This window comes from Orbicella faveolata, unplaced genomic scaffold (genome assembly GCF_042242905.1).
Source record: "Orbicella faveolata isolate gen_17 unplaced genomic scaffold, um_ofav_v1 contig_14, whole genome shotgun sequence".
Taxonomy (NCBI): Eukaryota; Metazoa; Cnidaria; class Anthozoa; order Scleractinia; family Merulinidae; genus Orbicella; species Orbicella faveolata.
In genome coordinates this window covers 12,570,001-12,590,739 of record NW_028301541.1, presented here as the reverse complement: position 1 = coordinate 12,590,739, position 20,739 = coordinate 12,570,001, and the positions used below count along the sequence as shown (strand labels likewise).

General features: G+C 38.9%; 1 protein-coding gene and 1 pseudogene across 4 annotated transcripts in view; both read left to right on the top strand.

The window, feature by feature from the left end:
* Positions 1-20,739, top strand: part of LOC110055160 (uncharacterized) — a 105,484-nt gene that overhangs the window by 56,044 nt on the left and 28,701 nt on the right. For all 4 annotated transcript variants that reach the window (XM_089286673.1, XM_020761531.2, XM_089286672.1 and 1 more), the window contains exons 6-8: positions 8,118-8,389; positions 8,897-8,950; positions 13,156-13,328. In XM_089286673.1, the coding sequence (XP_089142799.1) occupies positions 8,118-8,389; positions 8,897-8,950; positions 13,156-13,328 (499 nt within the window). The remainder of the gene's footprint in view (positions 1-8,117; positions 8,390-8,896; positions 8,951-13,155; positions 13,329-20,739) is intronic.
* LOC149114049 (uncharacterized) lies at positions 3,190-8,156 on the top strand (annotated as a pseudogene).

Here is a 20,739-nt window from a genome sequence, read left to right as displayed (position 1 = left end):
TAGTGCTGCTGAGTACTGTAATCCGAGAAGTTAGATAAACGAGATTGTTACTGTTACCAATGGTCAGGAGTTCTGTATGGAAGCAACCCTGCACTGCATTGGCACTCCTTTCATCATCCTTCCCTTTGGCAGCATTTTGAACCATTTAGGTATACTAGTATAATTAAATTCTTGTTTATGGTTGAAAAGAAAATTGGCGTTTTGAATAAAACAAAATTGTTCTTCCATTTTCTCATGAGATATTCAACTTTCCCCCATGCGTCTCTAAAGTTTTCAAGAAAACAAGGGTTTTATGTTACGTACCTATGCAAGGAAAACAATAGTATCAAGTTACAAACCTTGGCGTGAAAAGTACAGTTGTCACATTTGCTACTTCAATGTATTATTGAATTTGAAATGAACAAAAATCAACATAAATCACGAGTAAAATTTGAAAGCTGTTTTGACAAACAGTAATTGTAAGTTATTGTTGAACATCAAGTGAAAATACACGCATATGCACTGCTAAGATTGTGACAAGATTATATCTTATGAAGGTCTCTGTCCAATCATATTCTGTAAGGGGGAAAGTCCTAGGTACCAAAGTAAATACAAACTGGGAGTGAACCAGGCGAGGGTGAGGACATTTGTGACTATCGTACCAGAGCTATACATTGCACTCTGCAAATTAATTTTTTTCCACAGAAAAAAGAAATAATTTTTTTTTATGAGAAAATGAAGACATAACTCGCAATTGAAAACATTTCAAATGTCACCCTAATACAGCAAAGTGGAGAATGAGGAAAAAATTTCAAATGCCACCCTAATTAACTGAAGAGAGGCCAGTGGCAGTGAAATCAAATTAAAGGCAGCCATGTTTGTTGAGTCACTTTTGTGAGAAACCCTACAGTATTGTGCAAAAGTAATGCAAGCGAAATGCATAAATTTTGTTCTTTGTTCCAGTGATTTTTCGATGAAAGTTCGCTCAAAAGTTTCATTGAAATTTTGTGGCCTGTGGAGCAATAATTCGCTATAACAAAGGACGATATTTCTTTGACTTTTTGATAAGTTAACGAAAAATCACGACCACTAATGATAATTCACCAGCCTATACATGAAATTTTGCAAGGCGCTTAAGTGCAGTTCACCAGCGTTCGCACAATTTTTGCAACTTTTTGCGACTGATCAATGTACCGGCGAAGAAACTGTCATGTAACTTGCGCAAGATAAATTCAGATTCATGTATTTGTTTGTAAACTCATGCTGGAGAACAGGGTATGCAGTCCTCGATCGCCATATAAAATGATAACATACAGTCACATGCCTAAAATTTGCGAAAGGTTTGTAAGCAGGTTCGTTCTCTTGAGTTCAGTTTCATATGCAGAGAATTAGAATGTACTTACCATATTATGAAGACAGCGAGCTCAGTTTTTTCCACTAACAAAACAAAAACATCTCCAGTTCTGGGTATTAAGCCACTAAAGCAAACAGCCACAAACAACTTGTGAGGAACTTTCAATCAAAACACACCTTTCTTAAGCTGGATACACCACGCGTTTCAATGGACGTTTCCTGTGTTTTGCAAAGTGGCAGCAATACATACCATACCACTCACCAATACAGCCTAAACTTCATAAACAACGGTTACCGAGGCCTCCTTTAAGATAAAAGTTTTTAGGTTCTTTACTTTTATAGAAAACTAGAATTACAGCTGCTGTTTATTCAATCCCAGCCCCTCGTCATTGTTTGTTACAAAAATACTGGGTGTACTTTTTTCCATTTTTGTTGCCTATGTAGTATTCTTTGGGACTCTAAAACTTACAGGGAAAAACAATTCTGGAAGACCTCCTTCACAGTATTGCAACCACGATTCATTTCTAAAATTTATCACGAGTTTGCCTTGCTGGTGGCAAGACCTTCGCGTGGCGGACGAATTCACGGTAAATCCACGTTTTGCCAACTTCTTTGGATCTAGTGGCTTTTGATCTCGCCGTTTTTGCACATCTTCTGATCTATACATGCTTTTGCATCTGTAGACAGCTTTACTGGTCTTCTCAAGCACGGTATATCTGCCACAGAAACACTGATTCGTAGCTCAAATTCTTCATTAGTCTTTCATTCGTAGTGCGTGATTCTTGGTCATGAACGGTTGCTGTGGCAGCAAACAATGCAAGGCCATGCAGAGACCGGGGTTGGCACAAAAAATCGTGTGGTTCTACACGCTGTAAAAATGGCATTTTGGCAAGTGTATTCAGTGATTCATTTCAAGTCTTGTATTTATCAGAACTGTGTGTTTTGGGGTTTTGTATTAAGTCAGCAATTGAGTGTTCCTAATGAAATAACCCAGGTGAGTTTCATAGCTAACAGTTCATGGAGTTGTCAAGGCTGTCGCCTAAGGAAATTTTTAAGATGCGCTTTGCGCTCCTAACTTCAGAAATTAGGAGACCCAGCCACTTTTTTAGGAGCCCAAAATTTGCCGTGGTCAATCCAGGGGTTTGGCGAGGTTGGGGAAGACAGGGGGTTGGAGTGAATTGTAGAAATTTAGGTGCGGGGCCTGGGAAAGAGATTTCCTATGACATCAACATGGTCTAATACCAATCAAACTTTTGAAATAAAGCGTCCAACAAAGTGATCAGGTCATGACTGAGAAAGAATACTATTTATGGTCGAACAAATTCAACAGTTGGTGTCACAGAAATTTGGGGAAATTTCTTTGACATATCATTTCAAGCGAAATTTCTTTTAAAAGCCAAGAAAACCCAGGAATTTCGTTGAAATTAGCTTGTATCACTTTTGCACAATACTGTATCTTTGTATCCATTCTTCATGTGGTCAAAAAACACTTTTGAGCCTCCTCAAATTAGGTCTTGTTTATCAGTTCATTTTCAGTAAAACTAAATTATTCCTATTCCATTTCTTCATCAGATGTTTAATTTTCTTCCATTTTTTTCCAGCAGAGAAAAAGAAAACAAGCACATCTTCTGTGTGTTTCGAGAAAACAAGGGTTTCATTTTACACTCCTTTCTGAGGAAATTGAATCAAAAGTATCAAGTTCCAAACATTGCGTGAAAAGTGAAATTGTCACTTTTCTACTTTAACATATTACTAAATTTAAAATCAAAGAAAATCAACTGAAAACACCAGATTAAAATTAAAAGCTGTCTTGACAGACAGTAATTGTAAGTAATTTTTGGACCTTGAATGAAAATACACACATGAAACTTACACACTGCTAAGATTATGTCTTATCAAGTGGATTATATCTTATCAACATGGACTCTGGAATCTGGACTCTGGATTCTGTGTTTTAGGGCTGCCCCTTTCTGTTCTTTCATATTCTGCAAGGGAAAAGCTGCAGCTGACTGTCAAGGTGAATACAAACTGAGAGTGAACTGGGCAGGGGTTCTGGGACCAATCCGTAGACAATAGCGAAGACCCCAGGTTTTTATTTGTAGGCAAAACTTTAATGTGCAGGTTGGATTTCAGTTCCTGAAGTTCTTCTCGCTCCTGCTTTGTAAGATTGCTCTTCCAGTACGGTATGTTAACCGCAATGCTCTCATGTGGCTCCTGGCGGACAGCGAAGAGTTTGTCTCCAAGGTCTGGGTTTTCTCGCGGTGGATTCCAGCCAGTTGGGATATAAAGTCTAGGGTTGAAATCCGGGTCTTGTAAACAGTTGGCGAATTTATGTTGAAGACAAACTCTCCGACAGAAGTCTGATCTGCAGGTCAAACTGAGCAGCACTTGGGTTGGAAGTGAAGGTCTAAACTTTAATCCCATGCCAAGGACCTTGGACTGCCGATCAGTAAGCTGCAATGATGTTAAGTTATGGATTTCCAAGTTTTGTGGTAATAAATGGAATAGCGGTCTTCTAGCCATCTTGAACAACCTTTTTTTCTTCAGAGAATGACTGTCTATCTTAGGTGATCGGAACCTTTTCCTCTGGCATTTTTTGACGACAATCGAGGTTGGTTAGAACGCTATGCTGATTTCGATCTGGATCTTTGGCCTTCTTGATTCGTGGGACAACTTTGACGTTGCTTGCCACTGTGTTTGCTGCCAGGTTTTTTGCCCACGAGAGAGTCTTCAAGATTCCCATCTGGTGGTTTCGTAGAGGCCATAGCATGAAGGACTTTGTTTTGGGGCCCACGACTGTGGGCTACAGTTCGCAGAGTGCTGCTCACTAGCTAAGTTTTTATTAAAAAGGGGCCCACAGTTTTAGCTAAAACTGTGGGCCCAAAAATTATATTTCACAGACTCTGTTTGAAATATATGAGACAACAAATGGTAGGAATTTCCTGGTTATTGCTTCAAACCACTTTTTAATGCCAACAGAAGGGCGAAGCCCCCTAAAGAAACAATAAAGGGGCTTGGGTATACCCACAAGGTCCTGGGACCTAGATCTTGTGGTCCCATGATGCTTCGGTGGCTTTTTTCCTTGTGCTTCAAACCATTCAGTAAGTATTTTGCTTTTGCCCTGCTTTTTTACAAATTCTAACCATTTTTTAGGCTATACCTCTGTGTTTTTACACAAAGGTTTCTTTTAGGTGATATTTGTTGCTTTTCAGGATATTTAAAATCGCTGAACATGTCCCATAGAAGATACGAGTCGGGTTAAAGGTCTCGCTCATGGTCGCCATCTTCCCACCAAAACTCTGTTTCATTGCCTGACCCACATCATGAAGGGTCCCCGCTGAAACGGCGTAAGGACAAAAACGATTCCCTTTAGAAGATTCTTCAGTCGATTGAATGTCTTTCCAACCAAATAGACTCGTTTGAGTCCCAAGCTAATCAACCAGAAACAATTGCAGATACTGATGATGATGCTTTGTCGATTATGGCTGGTGAAACGTCAGGCTTGGAGATTAGCCAATCTTTGGCGACCGAAGTGTCTTTTAAGACTGCTACTACGCCTGTTGGGGCACCCGTAGAGCCTATTAAGGCACCCGTAGAGCCTATTCAGGCACTCATAGCGCCTACTAAGGCACCAACAGAGTCTATTAAGACATCTGACGAAGCTGAAAACTCAATGAAATCTAGTGATGATCATGGGCTGTTTGACCCAGTTGCCAAGTCAACCTCCCAGAAACCATCAGCTTCTTTCTCCAAGTTTCTGGATACTAATTTTCGGAGAAAATTATCTTTTATCTTAGCAGAAATCTCTTGTTATTTTGGATGACTGGGCAACTCCTGAAGTGGATGCATTCTCTGCTCTAAAACTTGATCAACAATTTAAAGTGAAAAAGTTTGTACAAGAAAGGGATAAGGAAATGTTTAATGTTCAGTGTGTTTTCTTAATTGCCACAGGCCCACTTTGTGGCCTTCGTGATTGTATCAAAAATGATTCAGCTCCACCCTATGAGGAAATTAAAGTAGCTTTTGAACAAGCTCTTTGCCTTTTAGGCCCAGCCAATGCTCAGCTGTCTATCCTGAGACGACAGAGAGTCCTTGCAGCCATAAACTGTTCGAGGACAAACCTCGCGCAACTAGCTCTGCCTAATGCAAAATCATGGCTATTTGGAGATGATTTCTCACATGAAGTCTCACATAACCGTATCTCTCCAGATAGACAACATGACCACCATCGCTTACATCAACAACAAAGGGGGTACATGTTCCCCCAACTTATGACTCTGGCCTTAGAGATGTGGGATTGGTGTCAGGAAAGAGATATCCTTGTGATAGCTTCTCACATCCCAGGAAGAGACGTCTCAGCGGACAAGGAGTCCAGATAATTCAAGGACATGAGCGAGTGGAAGTTGGTCCAAACAATTATTCAGCCTTTTCTGCTGAATTGTCAGATGGATCTGCTTGCGAGTTGTGTAACCAACCAACTCGCGGATTACATCAGTTGGAGACCCGACCTTGGGAGCCATCCACACAGATGCCTTTACGATAAGCTGGGCTCCTCTACAGGGCTATGCCCCCCCTTCAATGTGATATCCAAAACCCTGAGGAAGGTAACAATTGACCAAATGGATCTAATTCTCGTTGCTCCAGTTTGGCAAGCCCAGCCCTGGTGGCTGGTTCTGCTGAGACTTCTAATATCTCGGCCAGTGTTGCCACTGAACGGTCCAACCCTCGTAGTGGACCCGACCAACCTGAACCAAGTTCATCCAATGTATCCTCACCTTCACTTGGCCGTGTTTCACATCTCTACCAACATTTCCAAGCTGCAACAAACGTTACCGATCTACTCATCGCAGCTACTTGTACCTCCACCTCCTTGTATATCTGGATGACAAATTGATCCTCTTTCGTCATCTATAAGTGACATTTTAATTTTCTCAACAGAACTCTTTAACGAAGGCTTAGCATACCGATCACTTAACGTCCTTCGTTCTGCTATTTCGTCAACTCATCCAAAGATAGACAATTCTTTCAGTGGGTCAGCATCCTTACGTTACAAGGTTCCTTAAGGTGGCTCCGTAGGGTAATCATTTGTGGCGTTGCGCACGCAAGTGTTATGTTTTGAATGCCATTTTTGCATTCATATTTACACCCAGTCCTCTCAAACTAATTACATGTAATAAGCAATGATTAAATAGTGTTTTACTATCATCTCTGTTAAAATAATTGGTTTTAGTCTTGAATTTGAAATGCCCAGACAAATATGTTTTTTTACTTTTTTATGGCTTTACTTGCGATTTTCTTGAATTTCCTTCGGTGAAATCTTCCAAAATTTTCACAGCATATTGCTTCCTGCGGGTCACGAATTTTAAACACGAAAAAAGTAGGGTTTGTAAAGGCAGGTTTTTTTATTTTTGCAAAGTTACGTCTTTTACCGCTGCGAAAAAACTGGTCTTACAGATTTCCCTGAAAAACGAGCTCCAACTAAAGTAAACATTTACTACCAATCTGCCAAGTTTTACAAAATTTCACCGAAGGAAACGCGAGAAAATTCACTGTCAGTTTTGCTTGTTGTGCTCATGTTGACGTAATAAAATATCGAAAAACACTGACGTTTTTCTTCGAGAGCACGGAGATTACTTGAGCTTTTGTCCTCAGCGTGCGTGCAATCTTAAAACTATAGGGAGCCACCTTAAAGGAGCTCTCAGTAAGCGTCCTCCAAAGCCCAGGTATTCCCATACCTGGAATGTTGATGTTATGATTAAATGCATGATTTCTTTGGGAAAAACAGCACCCGTTCACTTAAGGCTATCTCAATATGAAGTTACTCACCCTGTTTGCATTAACCTGTCTTGAACGGATTTCCACCTTGGCTTCGCTGGATCTCAGACATTGCAGCATCTTTCCAGAAGGGGTGTCTTTCAACCTCACCATCCCTAGAAAAACTGGCAGTGCAGATAAACCAGCAGAAGCATTTTTTGCCCACTTTGACCAAGACAAGAAGCTCTGTCCAGTAGATTGTTTTAGACAATATCTAAAAATATCCAGGAACGTTCGACCCGTTATCCCATCTTACCTTCCTGACAAGTTGTTTATTTCATTTAAATGCCCCCACAAACCAGTCACTTCTACAACATTGGGATGTTAGCTACGAACCTTTATAAGTGCAGCAGGAATAGACAGTCAAATTTTTAAAGCTCACTCTATGCATGGTGCATCTACGACAGCGGCTGCCAATGCATTTGTCCCTTGAATATGCATAGTTGTATTCTCATTCCAATGAGGCCATCAATCAAAGGTGACTATTAACCCTGGGGTGTTAAATCAATGAAAATCAAACCAGGCAATTAATTTACAGTATTAATTTAATTGACATTGATGTAAATTGGTTAATCATTGATCAATCATTACATGTAAATCATAAAACTTGTTTGACAAAATATCAAGTCTTGATTTTCATACTGACTTTATTAAGTGGATGTTATCATAATCAGAGCTCATGACTGTATTAAAATTAAATGTTATCAGTTGTTATAAGTTATATATCATGGACCATTCATTTTTTAAATTAAATAAAATGATTGCAGTTGAACCTCTCTTTACGGACACCTCTTTATTACCGTCAATTCCCTTGGTCCTGGCAAAATGGCCATGCACTTTCTTTAAATCAGTCTTCTATACCGTGGAGTCACTGCACAGTAATGGCCAATAGTGTATGATATCTCCGCGCAACAAATTTTAACATTTGCATTAGTACATTGCTAATGTTGAATGATTTCTCTTTGTGTTAGAAAATGCAAGTGACAGAGAACAAAAACTACAAGAAGAAAGGACTAAAGTAAAGAGAAGGAAAAGAAAGGCTGCCTCCCCAGCAGTAGCAACCAAATCTAGTGATGAAAGTGATAATTCTTCAGTTGATAGTCCGCTTCACGTTAAAAGCAAAGTGGCAAGGGCATCATCCAAAGCCAAAAACAAGTTCAATTTAGATGACTTCTTTGATGAGGCACGATACTTTGTGATGAAGAGTAACAATCATGAGAATGTAGCACTTTCAAAAGCCAAGGTACAGTAAGTCAGCTTGTAAATATTTTTTTAAATAATTTCCTTTTTGAGACCTGGCTTTGCCAGAGGGCATAATAGAAATGGGGTACTTGATATCAGACCCGATGTTCCAGCAAATTATTGCTCAACATGCCACAAAATTAAGAAGAACAAAAGGGAACGAAATTGAGCATTTCTCTTGCATTACCTTTGCACTACATGTATACTGTATAACTCCTGTGATGCCATGGAAGGTCCTTTTGATGTATTTCAGCTTTCCAATGTGATGCCATTGGCCATTGAGAAGAAGAGTGTATAATGTTTGGCCAATTTCTGCACATTAAGTGTCAGGTTGAAGTGGAAACAAAGAATAAGAAGGGCAAAAAGCAATATTAGAATAAGAAGGGGAAAAGAATGGCAATCACAATGATTAGTTTGGGAGAAACCTTATGGGTGTATTTTGAAGATGTCAAATCCTAAGATAGATACACTTGAAACCATTATAAAACAATCTTTTTTTCCTTGTCAGGGTGTCTGGTCAACTCCTAAGGCTAATGAAAAGAAACTGAATGCAACATTTAAGGTGAGGTTAAGCATCATTTTCCTTTGGAATGAATTTTGAATTTGTGTAGCATAAATTTAATTGTTTTCTAGTAAATGGAAATCTTGAACACATTGCTCTTCCTTTTAACCCATTGACTCCTGTGCCGGCTGTGATGAGCCTCGGCCTTTCTTCCACTTCTGATGTCATTGTCTTTGACCAAAATTGGCATCATCTGTGCTCAACTTCAGCAGGAGGAAAAGATCTTTCCAATGATACCCAGATCAGAGTGATCGGCCCGATGGGCCTGAGATATGCGCAAAAATGCCCAAAAAGTTGAGTGAAAAACTTGGAGCAAAATTTCCTGCCACTACACGTGACCACTCCATATATATATATGAAATAATTCATATTTGAACTGTGGTTTTCGATGAAAGTGAAGAATGATCATGGCAGTAAATTTTCCAATTTAAGCAATTGGAAAGAAGCCTGAAAAAAATCAGGGCTTTGCAAAAAGCTTTATATGTCTATTTATTGCATTCGACAGGACGCAGTTCTAATCGCGTAATGCGGAAAATTCAAGATCTGTGAATCCTACCCTGCCCTGCCCTGCCCTGCCCTGCCCTGCCCTGCCCTGCCCTACCCTATCTATCTATCTATCTATCTATCTATCTATCTATCTATCTATCTATCTATCTATCTATCTATCTATCTATCTATCTATCTATCTATCTATCTATCTATCTATTTATTTATTTATTGGGGGACGCCAATTTGCCCCCCCCCCCCGAAAAAAATTCTTTCGAGTGTTGAGGAAGCTTATTGTGGACTGTAGTGGGTACTGAAGTTGTTTATTTAAAGTTCGAAGTCAGTGTTAATGGCATTTAAAACCTTGTAGACATGTCTTCACGAAATGTGTATGACTTTTCGAGGCAGCTTATTGAAGACTGTAGCAGATAAGTTGTTTATTTTAAGTTTGAAGTCAGAGTTAATGGCATTTAAAAACCTTGCAGACATGTCTTCACGAAATGTGTACGACTTTTCATACGAACAGAAAGCTGTAGTTTGGCTGTGTGTTGTGTACCCCCTACTCTTCGACTGGAACAAATGCTGCTTTGTGCTGAATAAGTCAAAGGAGGAAATGAGTTTCACTTCGCTGCCTATGTAACATAAACCCAACGAAACTGTTTACATAGGAAATGAGTTCAACTCTCACAGGGTTGCTTTGGTACACAAACATGTCCTCCATTTCATTGTTTCGGAAGTGAAAATGCCCTGTAGCTGTTACCCCAAAGCCAAGGTGATTCAAAGTCATGTTCGTAAACAAAATAATTGTCCTAGTTTTGGTACTAAAAGCATGTTGTCTCGCATACCAACGGAACAAACATGGTTGGTGTCGATTTACACGGTCAGTATAAACATGCACTGCAGACTGCTGACTGCAGACTACAGACTACGGACTGGGTATAAAACACAGAATTATGTATAATATTACATAATATATGTATAAATGACATCAAACCCTCTCGTATGCATGTGCTTTGCGACCAATTCATTTGTTTTTGCCCCTGCTGAAGGGAGACCAATTTCATGCCTACCTAACAGCTCAGGCACAAAATGCTTTCGTTAGAATTTTTGTTTCTTTTTTTAACATACCAAGTCCACCAAAACTTAAATGCACTCTTTAATCTATGTTTACTACTAGTAGTAGATTTAATAATCGCAACATGATCACATGTGTAGAGTGTGATTTTGAGGTCATTTGAGTCATCAAAAAATAGATTCTTGCTGGAAAAAAGGTCAAATAGGACTCCTGCTAGCCACACTAGACGTCAGCATTTGAGAAGTTTGCACTTTAAGAGACTATATCTCGCATATTTGCTAGCTAACTCGCATATATTCTAGACAATTTGAGATAAGGCTGAAGTACTTTGTATCTTCCCCCCTTGAAGCAAGGTTTCTTATGTGTTTAATACTATGGTTAGCACCCATATTCCATTCTTGTGGACCCGTGTTAGATTCTGAGATTTGTCTGCTTTTTTTTCCAGCTTGTTTTTTTTAAGCCTCTGGTCTTTTTCTTCTCTTGTCAAATCCTTTTTTGCTGGAGAACATCCATAAGAAGCTATATCTACTTATTTCAAGCTTGTAACGATAAGAACATGGCTCTTACGTTATGTGACCTTGCTGTTTCGCATGATCGACCTCAAATTGCATCTGATGGTTTACATGTTGTGCGTTTGTAATTCATAATAAAAAAATCTTGATTTCTCTGGAGATCTTTTGCAGCTACCCTGTGGGCAGAGTTGCTTTGATCTTATTCGCAACCTATTCGCACTTGATATAGCGGCGTTGAGTCGTGTAAAGCAGCTACACTTTGTTCTCAGACGAGAAGAAAAAAATATGTTGGGCAAGTCGACAACAAGTTTACAATGTAGAGTAGCTCAAATGGAGAATGAGTAAATCCATTGGAGCAATGCAGCTCATGTCATGGAGGTTTGCCAGTTCTTGACCCTTAAGACGTATGCATGAAAAGTCTTTTTTTTTTAAAGACTGCTGTTATAACAAGTATAGCCAGAAGTCAATATGATAACTTGTATAACTAGAATAACCCATAAGCCACACTTGTCAATCATCATCCACTGGGAAATTGACAGGTCTGCTCATAGAGCACTTTGATTAAATAGTATTTCCTTCTTGAAACATCTCAGGCTGTAAGTCTTAATTTGTTGTTATATGTGTGCCAATTTTAATAACTGGAACAGGTGGCTACATTCGTCTTTACAGCTGGCGGAATTCCGCTAGCTTCTGGCTTCTACTGAGAAACCTCCAGACACATAACATACATGGAATGCAAATATGGCGGACCACTTGGTCAGCGCCTGGAATGAGTCGCATAAAAGCGAGGCTAGTCAGGCTTTGATGTTTTATTTTGACAATGCTTCCCCCAATTCTTAAATAGAACTGAGTTAAAACAAGCTTTATGTCCATTGAGTTGATGGACTAAACATTAAATAGAAGCTCACTTCTGCAAAAGGATCAAATTTTAGAGCAAAGAGCTGCTCAGAGAAGACGCCACAAGAGTACAGAGGTCATCAAGTCTTGAAACTGCAACACTTATGTCGTTCTTATAAACACGAAGCATTCCAGAAAGTATGGATTTAATAGAACAACCATGTCTTGACGAAATACATTCTCGCTAAGGACAAATGTAAACAGGCTATAAGCATACGTGGAAATCTTGTGTTTAGGTGACGAAATTACCATCCAACTGACTCAAGCTGTCCGTGTTTTCTTTCCTGCTTTTTGTTTGCCTGCTCCTCCACTTCCTATCTAACTTTCCATTCCTAATATACAAGCAGCTCTTCTGCAAACAAGTTTTCTCTGTCATGGCTTCAAATATTGCAAATTTCTCTTAAAGCTCTAAGCAGTGAGTTCACGGTTGTCGAACGTGCTCGATCAAAGTTTATTTTGGAGTCTTTCAAATCGAAACTTAACCCTAATGCCAGTGACGAAAAAGAAATGATTTTGAAACAATACTTAAACATTTTAGTCCAAAAATATATTGGAAGGATTAATTTTGTTTTCCATTTTCTCAAGCAAATACCAGGAGCTGACTGAGGTGCTATTGTGTTTGGTTCCTGGGTAGACGTCATCAGCAACCACCGTCCCGCACTCCCTAAATGCGGTCACATAACAATTCAAATGCGACTTTGAAAGGGCATAGAAAATTGAGGATTCAACCAAATTTGAAATTTTTTTGCCCAAATGTTCCAAATAACAAGTGGATTGGTTTTAGTGAAAAAAAAAATTGGGGGGCTAGGTGCACTTTAATGCAATTTCAGCGATTTCTTCTGGGTATTTTCCTCAGATGGGGTACTGTGGGCTGGTAGTGTGTCTCTGCGGATGAACAGTATTGTGTCATGTGATCAATTTAAACCAGTAAGAATTGGAGAAAATTTAGTGGTGAACAATGAGAGGTGATACGGCCTCATCAACTATCACCCCATAGAAATCAAGAGCGAATAATCTAATTGTTAAATATACACACAATGGTTCCAAATAAATATTACTAGGGTTTCTGCAGATTCAGAAACTTTCTGGTTAATTGCCCATATTTGTGCTTCTGTGTCCAGTGGATTCTGAGTGCATAAACACTAGGAAACGTTCTGAGATTTGAGAAGCTATCACTTATTTTATATGCTGTGGTGAAAAATTAGTAACTGTGGACATTCTCAATTTCCTTTCAGCGATATAAAAATGTCATCCTGATCTTCTCTGTAAAGGAGAGTGGAAAGTTCCAGGGTTTTGCCAGACTTGCATCTGAAGCCAAACATGGAGGCCAGCCAATGCCATGGGTGTTGCCTCCTGGAATGAGCGCAAAGGCCTTGGGGGGAGTATTCAAACTTGAGTGGCTCAACAGGTATAACTTATGTAATACTGATCTTACAATCCGACTTCTCTAACTTGTCTCACCTAAGGTGATATACTCTACAAGACTGAAACCCTTTAAATACAGTCGAACCTCCAGTTGTGACCACCTCTCTTCAGTGACAAGTTTTTTAAAATACCCAAAGTTCCCAAGTCAAATCACTATATTTGGAACCTCTTGTAAGTGACCACCTCTTGTAAGCGACCACCTCTTGTAAGCGACCACGACCACTTTTAGTGCTAAAAGTTTGAAACTTTCTTCTATTTTTAACCTCCTGTAAGCTACCACTTGACAGATGATCGAGCAGAATTTGTATAAGGTGTTGTGACACATTTTGTGCTGTATTTTGACGAGCTCATAGGGTGAGTCAAAATACAAACAATGAGTAAAAATATAAAGCGATACTACACACCAAAACATCTAATAAGAGATTTATTATCCAACTGCTGTAGTCAATAAATTTATCAATGAAAGAGGGAGAGTGTGACAGTTTTGTGTGCGTGCACTGACCTGTATGGCAAACAGGTTTTCTACTGTACAAATAACTGTACAATATCGCTGTATATTTGTACTGTTATTTGGGCGGTATTCACTGCAGTTGGATAATAATAAAAGTTATTACATGAGTTTAGATGGGCATTGGTGCATGCAGTAAGTCTCTGCAGTTACCATATGCTAATGAGGCAAAATTTTGACCCCATATGGTCTGAGCTCTGGTAAGCAATCACCTCCTGTAAGGGACCTAGGCTTGACATTTTAGGTGGTTCTACTGTATTTTTTCAAGTTTTTCAGTGGCAAAATCACCAGGAAGATTTTTATGGCCTAAATTATTGGTGTTTTCTTGGAGAAATCCCCTTGAAAGCATTTCACAAAAATTAAACCAGTTTTCTGTTAAGCCTGCCAAGGATAGTCTGGGTCATTTTATAACTTGTGAATATGTGAAAAAGAGCTTACAAGAGGTTCCAAATATAGTGATTTGATTCGGAATCTTTTGGTATTTTATTTTTGGAATACTGGTTGCTGAAGAGAGGTGGTCACTTACAAGAGGTGGTTGCTTACAAGAGGTTCCAAATATAGTGATTTGACTTCGACACTTTTGACACTTTTTTGACTGCGGGAGGCAGTCGCAACCGGAGGTGTGACTGTACATGGCTTATAACTGTTTCAAGAAAGAACCAATCAAAACACTCAGATCTACCTCACAAGTACCTTGCCATATGATAAGTATGTGCAATCAAATGGTGACAAGCGAAATTAGCAAATAATTTCATGTGCGTTTTGTCAAAATTCTGATAATTTCCTGAGCCTTTAGGCAAGGGAAATTATCAGAATTTTGACAAAATGCAAGTGAAATTATTTCTTAATTTCATGAGAAAACCATTTGAGTACCTTTTAATATCGTGGGTTACAAATTACGCTCACAACCATAACTTTTTTTACTGGTTTATTCTATCGAAAACCGAGAACGTTATGAAGAATATAGTTTTAGTTTCAAGCATACATTATTGCTAAAGTTTGTAATTTTCTGAGTTTCTTCTCAAAAAATACCTTTTGAATTCTTTGTGCTTGTTTATAATATTTCAAAATTATGGCAACTGTCAAGTCTTTCTTAAATGATTGGCTCTAATTCATCATGAACTGATGAAAGAAATGACAATGGCACCCGTAGAAATGAGCTGAAACTAAAATTTTGCATGAGGCCATATAAAGTTTTGACAGTTTGTTTTGAAGTGAAATCATCACCAAAAATTTACTTTATGGTCTAAGAATACTTGCCTAAATGAAAGTCAAGTGAAAATGTACAAAGTTGAAACACCTTCCAAGCTGGCAAGGAGCATATGGTTGTGGACAAATTATACATCACAACTTGTCGTGCATGAAGCGTTGGCCTGTTCGGCATGTCCTTGGTTTATCACCCTCATTACAGTTGTGGAAATTGTAGGCGTGGCCATTGCTCACCGCTGCAGTGGACTGGATTAGCGGCTGAAGGGGAACTCGACTGGTTGTCTGGTTATAGTGGATTTCTTTGCCATCAATGATGCTAGACAGTTGTCGCTGCTCGTCTTCGTTCTGGGAGTTGTAGGCTTCAACACTTTGTTCTTGTCGATGGCCAGTTATTGTTATTATTTTGGATTTTGGAACTTCCTTGGCCTTCAGCTTTCTGACCACTGTTTTCCAGACTGAGTGGTTGGATAATCTGCTTTAGGGACCCACATTCGTAATCAGTTCCGTCTTGTTTACACATGAAGGCATAAAACCGCTCGAGTACTTCATGCAACTGCTCAGGAAGAATCATCTCCAGGTATCTTTCAAGGTTATTTTCGTCACACCACTTCTCAAAAACCCTCACCCGGGTAATTGTGCTCTTTCACGTAAGTCAGTTTTCTGCCGCTTCTTTTAATTCTGTAAATTCTTCAATGGTACGATCACCATCTTAAATCTCGACTCCATCTTGGCACTGATCGAGATACAAGAGATGTTGCCATGGCAATTTTATAATTTCACATGTGAAATTATAAATTAATGCTAAAATTTCACACCAAAATTAAGGAGTAATTTGTCACCCATGATATTATCATTGTTAATTCTGAAGGACTTGCTAAAAAAAATTTAAAACTTGATAATATTTCCTCAGACTGACATAATATGCAATTAATTGGACAGTACCAGCATTCTCTCAGTTGCATTCAATATTTACAGTTAACTTATGCAAATAATCTTACAACCACTTGGTTGTGAAAATCAAACGTGCAGAAAGGATGAAAAATGCAATTTTGCTTAATATGTTTTAATGTTGGATATCAGACTTAAATCATGGCAAAAATCACTGCATTTTTTCAGTTAAATATTCTTTTATTTCACGGAAAAATGCCAATAACAAAATTCCATTAACATAATTATTTAAGGTACTAAATTATTATTTGGGTTTGAGAAGAGCCTGGCATGCAACAACAAATAATTTAACCACGTTTGAGACTCATTTTTTTAAACTCGTGGATACGCGAAACGTAGAAACGTGTTTGTTGTGGGGACTCTGATATGCAAATGTGTCACTCACTCACTCACTCAGGTGTAGACACTGTTCGTAATTAGTCGCCCGAACGAGAGCGCCCGACTCCGATGCCATGTTGGAATAGCAACCGAGCCCGACGCCATATTGGAATAGTAACCGTGCAGTCAGTGCGAGCCCACTACTCAATGCATGCATTGTGCCGGCCTGAATATTGATGATTTTGTAGCTTTTACATGACCATTAATATTAGGTGTTTCGCTAAATTGAAGAGGAGTTGACTTTGAATGTTCGAATTAGTACTATGGCCAACTTGAAGGCTGAATTTCAGGAGCATTTGAGTCGTCCAGGCGTTCAAAATGACCAGGAGATGTGCATTTGTTTGCTGGCAAGTGACCTGAAAATGATTAAATCTCATACTAATGTGGTAAGCTTTGATGAGAATGTGTCTTATTCCTTGACCTTAATGAACTTATATGAGCGAAATGAACAACTTTTAATGAACGAAACAGCTATTGAAAACAGGACAAACATCACCACCATTGTATAATATTGTAATTTCATTTTTATAATTTAGTAACATCTAAATCTGAGACCAACCAAAATATTGTTTTAACTCTACGACGCTGTGTCAGCCTTGCAGTAGTGAGGTATTATCGTTTTACTTTCCAAATTTGGCTGATTAGATCTCCTGTGAGATCCAACATTCAATCAAGCAGGACCTTCGTTCACAGCTTTGCAGTTTAAACACCTAAGTTTTTCATGTTGAGTTGTCCATGTTCAACCAGCATCGAGTTAAGTTTAGATTAAAGTTGTGTTCTCTATACTTGTCTTGTTTACTTTAGTACATTGATCTGAACTCTAAGTGGGATGTGAAATGCTCATAAACTTGGAAAGAAATTCCCAAATACTTGATTTTGATAAGCTTAAATGATTTTTACCCTGTCTTTTGTTTACACTTTTGCTTCCTGATTGAAAATATAAGAAAAGGGAAAGAAACCCTGTGAGCTTGTCCCCAATTAGTAGTTAGCACTAAATACATTGACACTTCAATAAAGCTGTTGTTATTATTGTTGGAACACATATATATGTGTAGACAGATTTTTCGGATCAACACTGAAAATGCTTGCAAAAGAGGCTACTTATGTTGATGTATTTTACGTGCAATATATATATAGAGAGAGACAAGAGGTTCCAGACTGGAAAAGAAGTGCTGTCTCATAAGAAACCTTACCTATAGCCTTGAATGAAATGCAATGAAAAACGTTTGTGAGCTCGTCCGACTTGAATTAATGAAAGTTTTTCCAGCAGGCAGATCAACATCAAGATCTGGGTGTGAGGGAAGGGGAGGGGGGGGGGGGGGGGGAAGGAGGGAGAGTACTCTATGATTTGCTGGGCAGGAGTGTCCTCTGTGACCCAAGAACCCTTAGCCTTTACCACTCCATGTTCTGCTGCAATTTTGCCACCCTAGCTATTCTGGACGTATGTCTTTGTAATGTGTGCAAAAAAAGCCAACGGAAAAAGCCTACACTTTGTGGGTTAAGTGCGACCTTGCATGGTACAAACCTGGCTTGTTTTAACAGCATTTAATAATACACCAGTAATTGCAAGTTCACCAATATGTTTCATCTTTAGATTACTTAATCCACGAGTTTGGCCATAGGTCTCCTTTGATTTATTTTTTTGCAATCTTTAAATATCTATTGGAATGATCTTGGTGAATACACTGATACGAATACTGCAATCTGATTGGCTGAGCTATGGTACAAATTGTTAAACTTGCACCTTCATTGGACTCTATGATGTGCTCAGGCAGACTTCCTTTAGACAGCAATTGAAGGGGTGAGTGCAAAACCATGCTAAGTGACGATTTGGGTGAAAAAAAAAATTTCGCGAAAGGGCTTGTGGTCTTCAATGTAATAGAAAAACATGGCCCTGTATTTTTGTCGCTGGTTTTTGCTTTGTTTTCGAGTTATAACGTATGCAAGAATACTTGGCTTTTCCTAGCCATGTCTTTAGGAGTTTATTTGTTGAACAGCAAACAGGAGACTGTTTATAGTGTATGAAGTCAAAATTAAATCTCACAGCATATATAGAGCGGAAATCTGGGAACAGATTGTTTACATCGGTTATTGTGACATGAACACAACACGTGAATCGATCGAGCGTCAAACGAAATACATCGAACAAAAAAGAGATGTGCCGCATTAGAGCTCTGTCAACTAATATCACATTGTTTTAAAGTACCTTGTATGTTTGCCTGGTAGTTGAGAGGCATCATTAAGTCTTGATAAACCTGTAAGACATCAGCACATTTTAAAGAATCAAAATGTGTTCCGAAAGTTCGAAGGCAGCTGATATACCATAATTGTGTTATTGGCGTTCGAAGTCAGATCGAGCCAGGCAGCAAAGTCCAAGAGCGGTTCTTGCCCAAGAAAAATACCCTCTGGTGAGTTGTGGCCCAATTGCCAAGCGTTGCTAGCGTCAAAGTTTGGAAAGCGAGAACTGGTTTTAGACTTATAAAATTTGTCTTGTATGGACTGCCATGTTTTCCTGTGTACGAGGTGTAAAGACCCTTCCCGGCATGCATTGCGATCACATTCTGCGGACATTTCTCGAACTGGTAACTAGATTGTTTAAACATAATAATGGCCAACAAGTAGCGATTGATTGTAACATAGTTCTGTGATCCAGGTTGCGTTGATTTTATTTCAAATCGACAGGATTTGTAGTGATTTGTGCTTCCGGGATTAGCGGACATGCAGATGTGTCGAGACCTGTACGTTGCGCAGAAGGGTTAATCTGTTAATCTGTCAATCTGTCAGCCTTATTTATAGAGCGTTTTCACGTGAAGTCATCAAATTCTTAAATCCAAAACTAAACAGCCACCAAAGTTATTATCCTCATCAGGCATAAGAGGTACCAGCGCATTTTGAACTTGGAAGTTATGGCTGTGCATGACATAAAGCTACGATCGCGTTTGTCGAAAACTATGTATTTATCTCGTGATTTTTAGCCATTTAAGACGTTGCCATATTTGGAAAAGTGCTTAGTGAAATGTTTATTTGTTTTATTTTACTTTTATCGACACCTTTTTTGACCTGAAATCAACATTTTTGAAATCAACATTTTTGAGCGTTGCGTGAAATCACCATTTTCAGGAGCCCATCATGGGCTCCTGCCATTTTGCTGTTTTCTAAGTGAAATCAACATCCTTGCCGTCACGCGTTAAGGTGAAATCAACATATAAACCTATTTAGACCTAAAATCAACATCATTGAGCTTATACGTTGCGTGAAATTGACATTTTGCTGGTTTCTAAGAGAAATCAACCTCCTTGCCATCATGCGTTATCGTGAAATCAACATTTAAACCTTTTTTGACTTAAAATCAACGTTTTTGAGCTTATACGTTGCGTGAAATTGACATTTTGCTGCTTTCTAAGTGAAATCAAAGTCCTTGCAGTCACAGCGGGCCAATGCTTTGCTATAATAAACCGAGGGGAGGCTTCGACTTATGACAAAGGCTTGGCTTGGCTATTATAACAAAGGATCGGTTCTGTTTATCATAACAAAGGCTTCGTTTATTTGAAGGCCTCGGTGGGAAAAGGGCATTAGGTATTTTAATCAAAAGTGAACTTTGTTGAAAATGCTCCAAATTTCGCATGCAGTTTTGTTTAGGTATGTTTAGCAATGTCCCCTAGTTTTTCTGCTAAGCTTCGCTTCATTTTCGAGATATTGTGTATGCAAAAAACCACTCGTTTTCCTAGCGGCATCTTCATAAACAAAGCAAAAACCAGCGGGAAAAATACAGGACCACGTTTTCCTGCAACGTTGAAGACCACATGCAAAAATTCAAGCCCTTTCGCGAAAATTTTTTTCTTTCACCCAAATCATCACTTAGCATGGTTTTGCACTCACCCCTTCAATTATCAAAAGGTAAATGGATCAACTCCTTCTCGGAGTCACATGCATCAAGGGAAAATTCAAACAATTTCAAGTGTAGACTGGGCTTAACCTTTGGTCACACACTTGAGTGGCGAAGAGCGAAGTGATCCAACGGGGTGGAGTCTGGTGAAGAGGCACTCGACACGCCATTCACTGCTACACTGCTTGTGCTTGTGCTCTAACATGAGCCTGCTCGCAGGCTAGACTGGGCGAAGGTTAACACCAATTGAAGGGGGCCAATAAATTGAAAAATAAATAATGCAGCAGGCAGTCCTCTACACTTCAGGCCAGGTAAGGTTTACAACAAGCTAAAAATAGAAACAAAAAAATGAAAATCACCATCTTACTCAATAGAGAAATTTTTGTGCAGGTATGTTTTTGAAAATTAAAGATTAGATTTTGAGCTTGAGATGTGACTTAATGCAACTATTTCCTCAGAAATCAA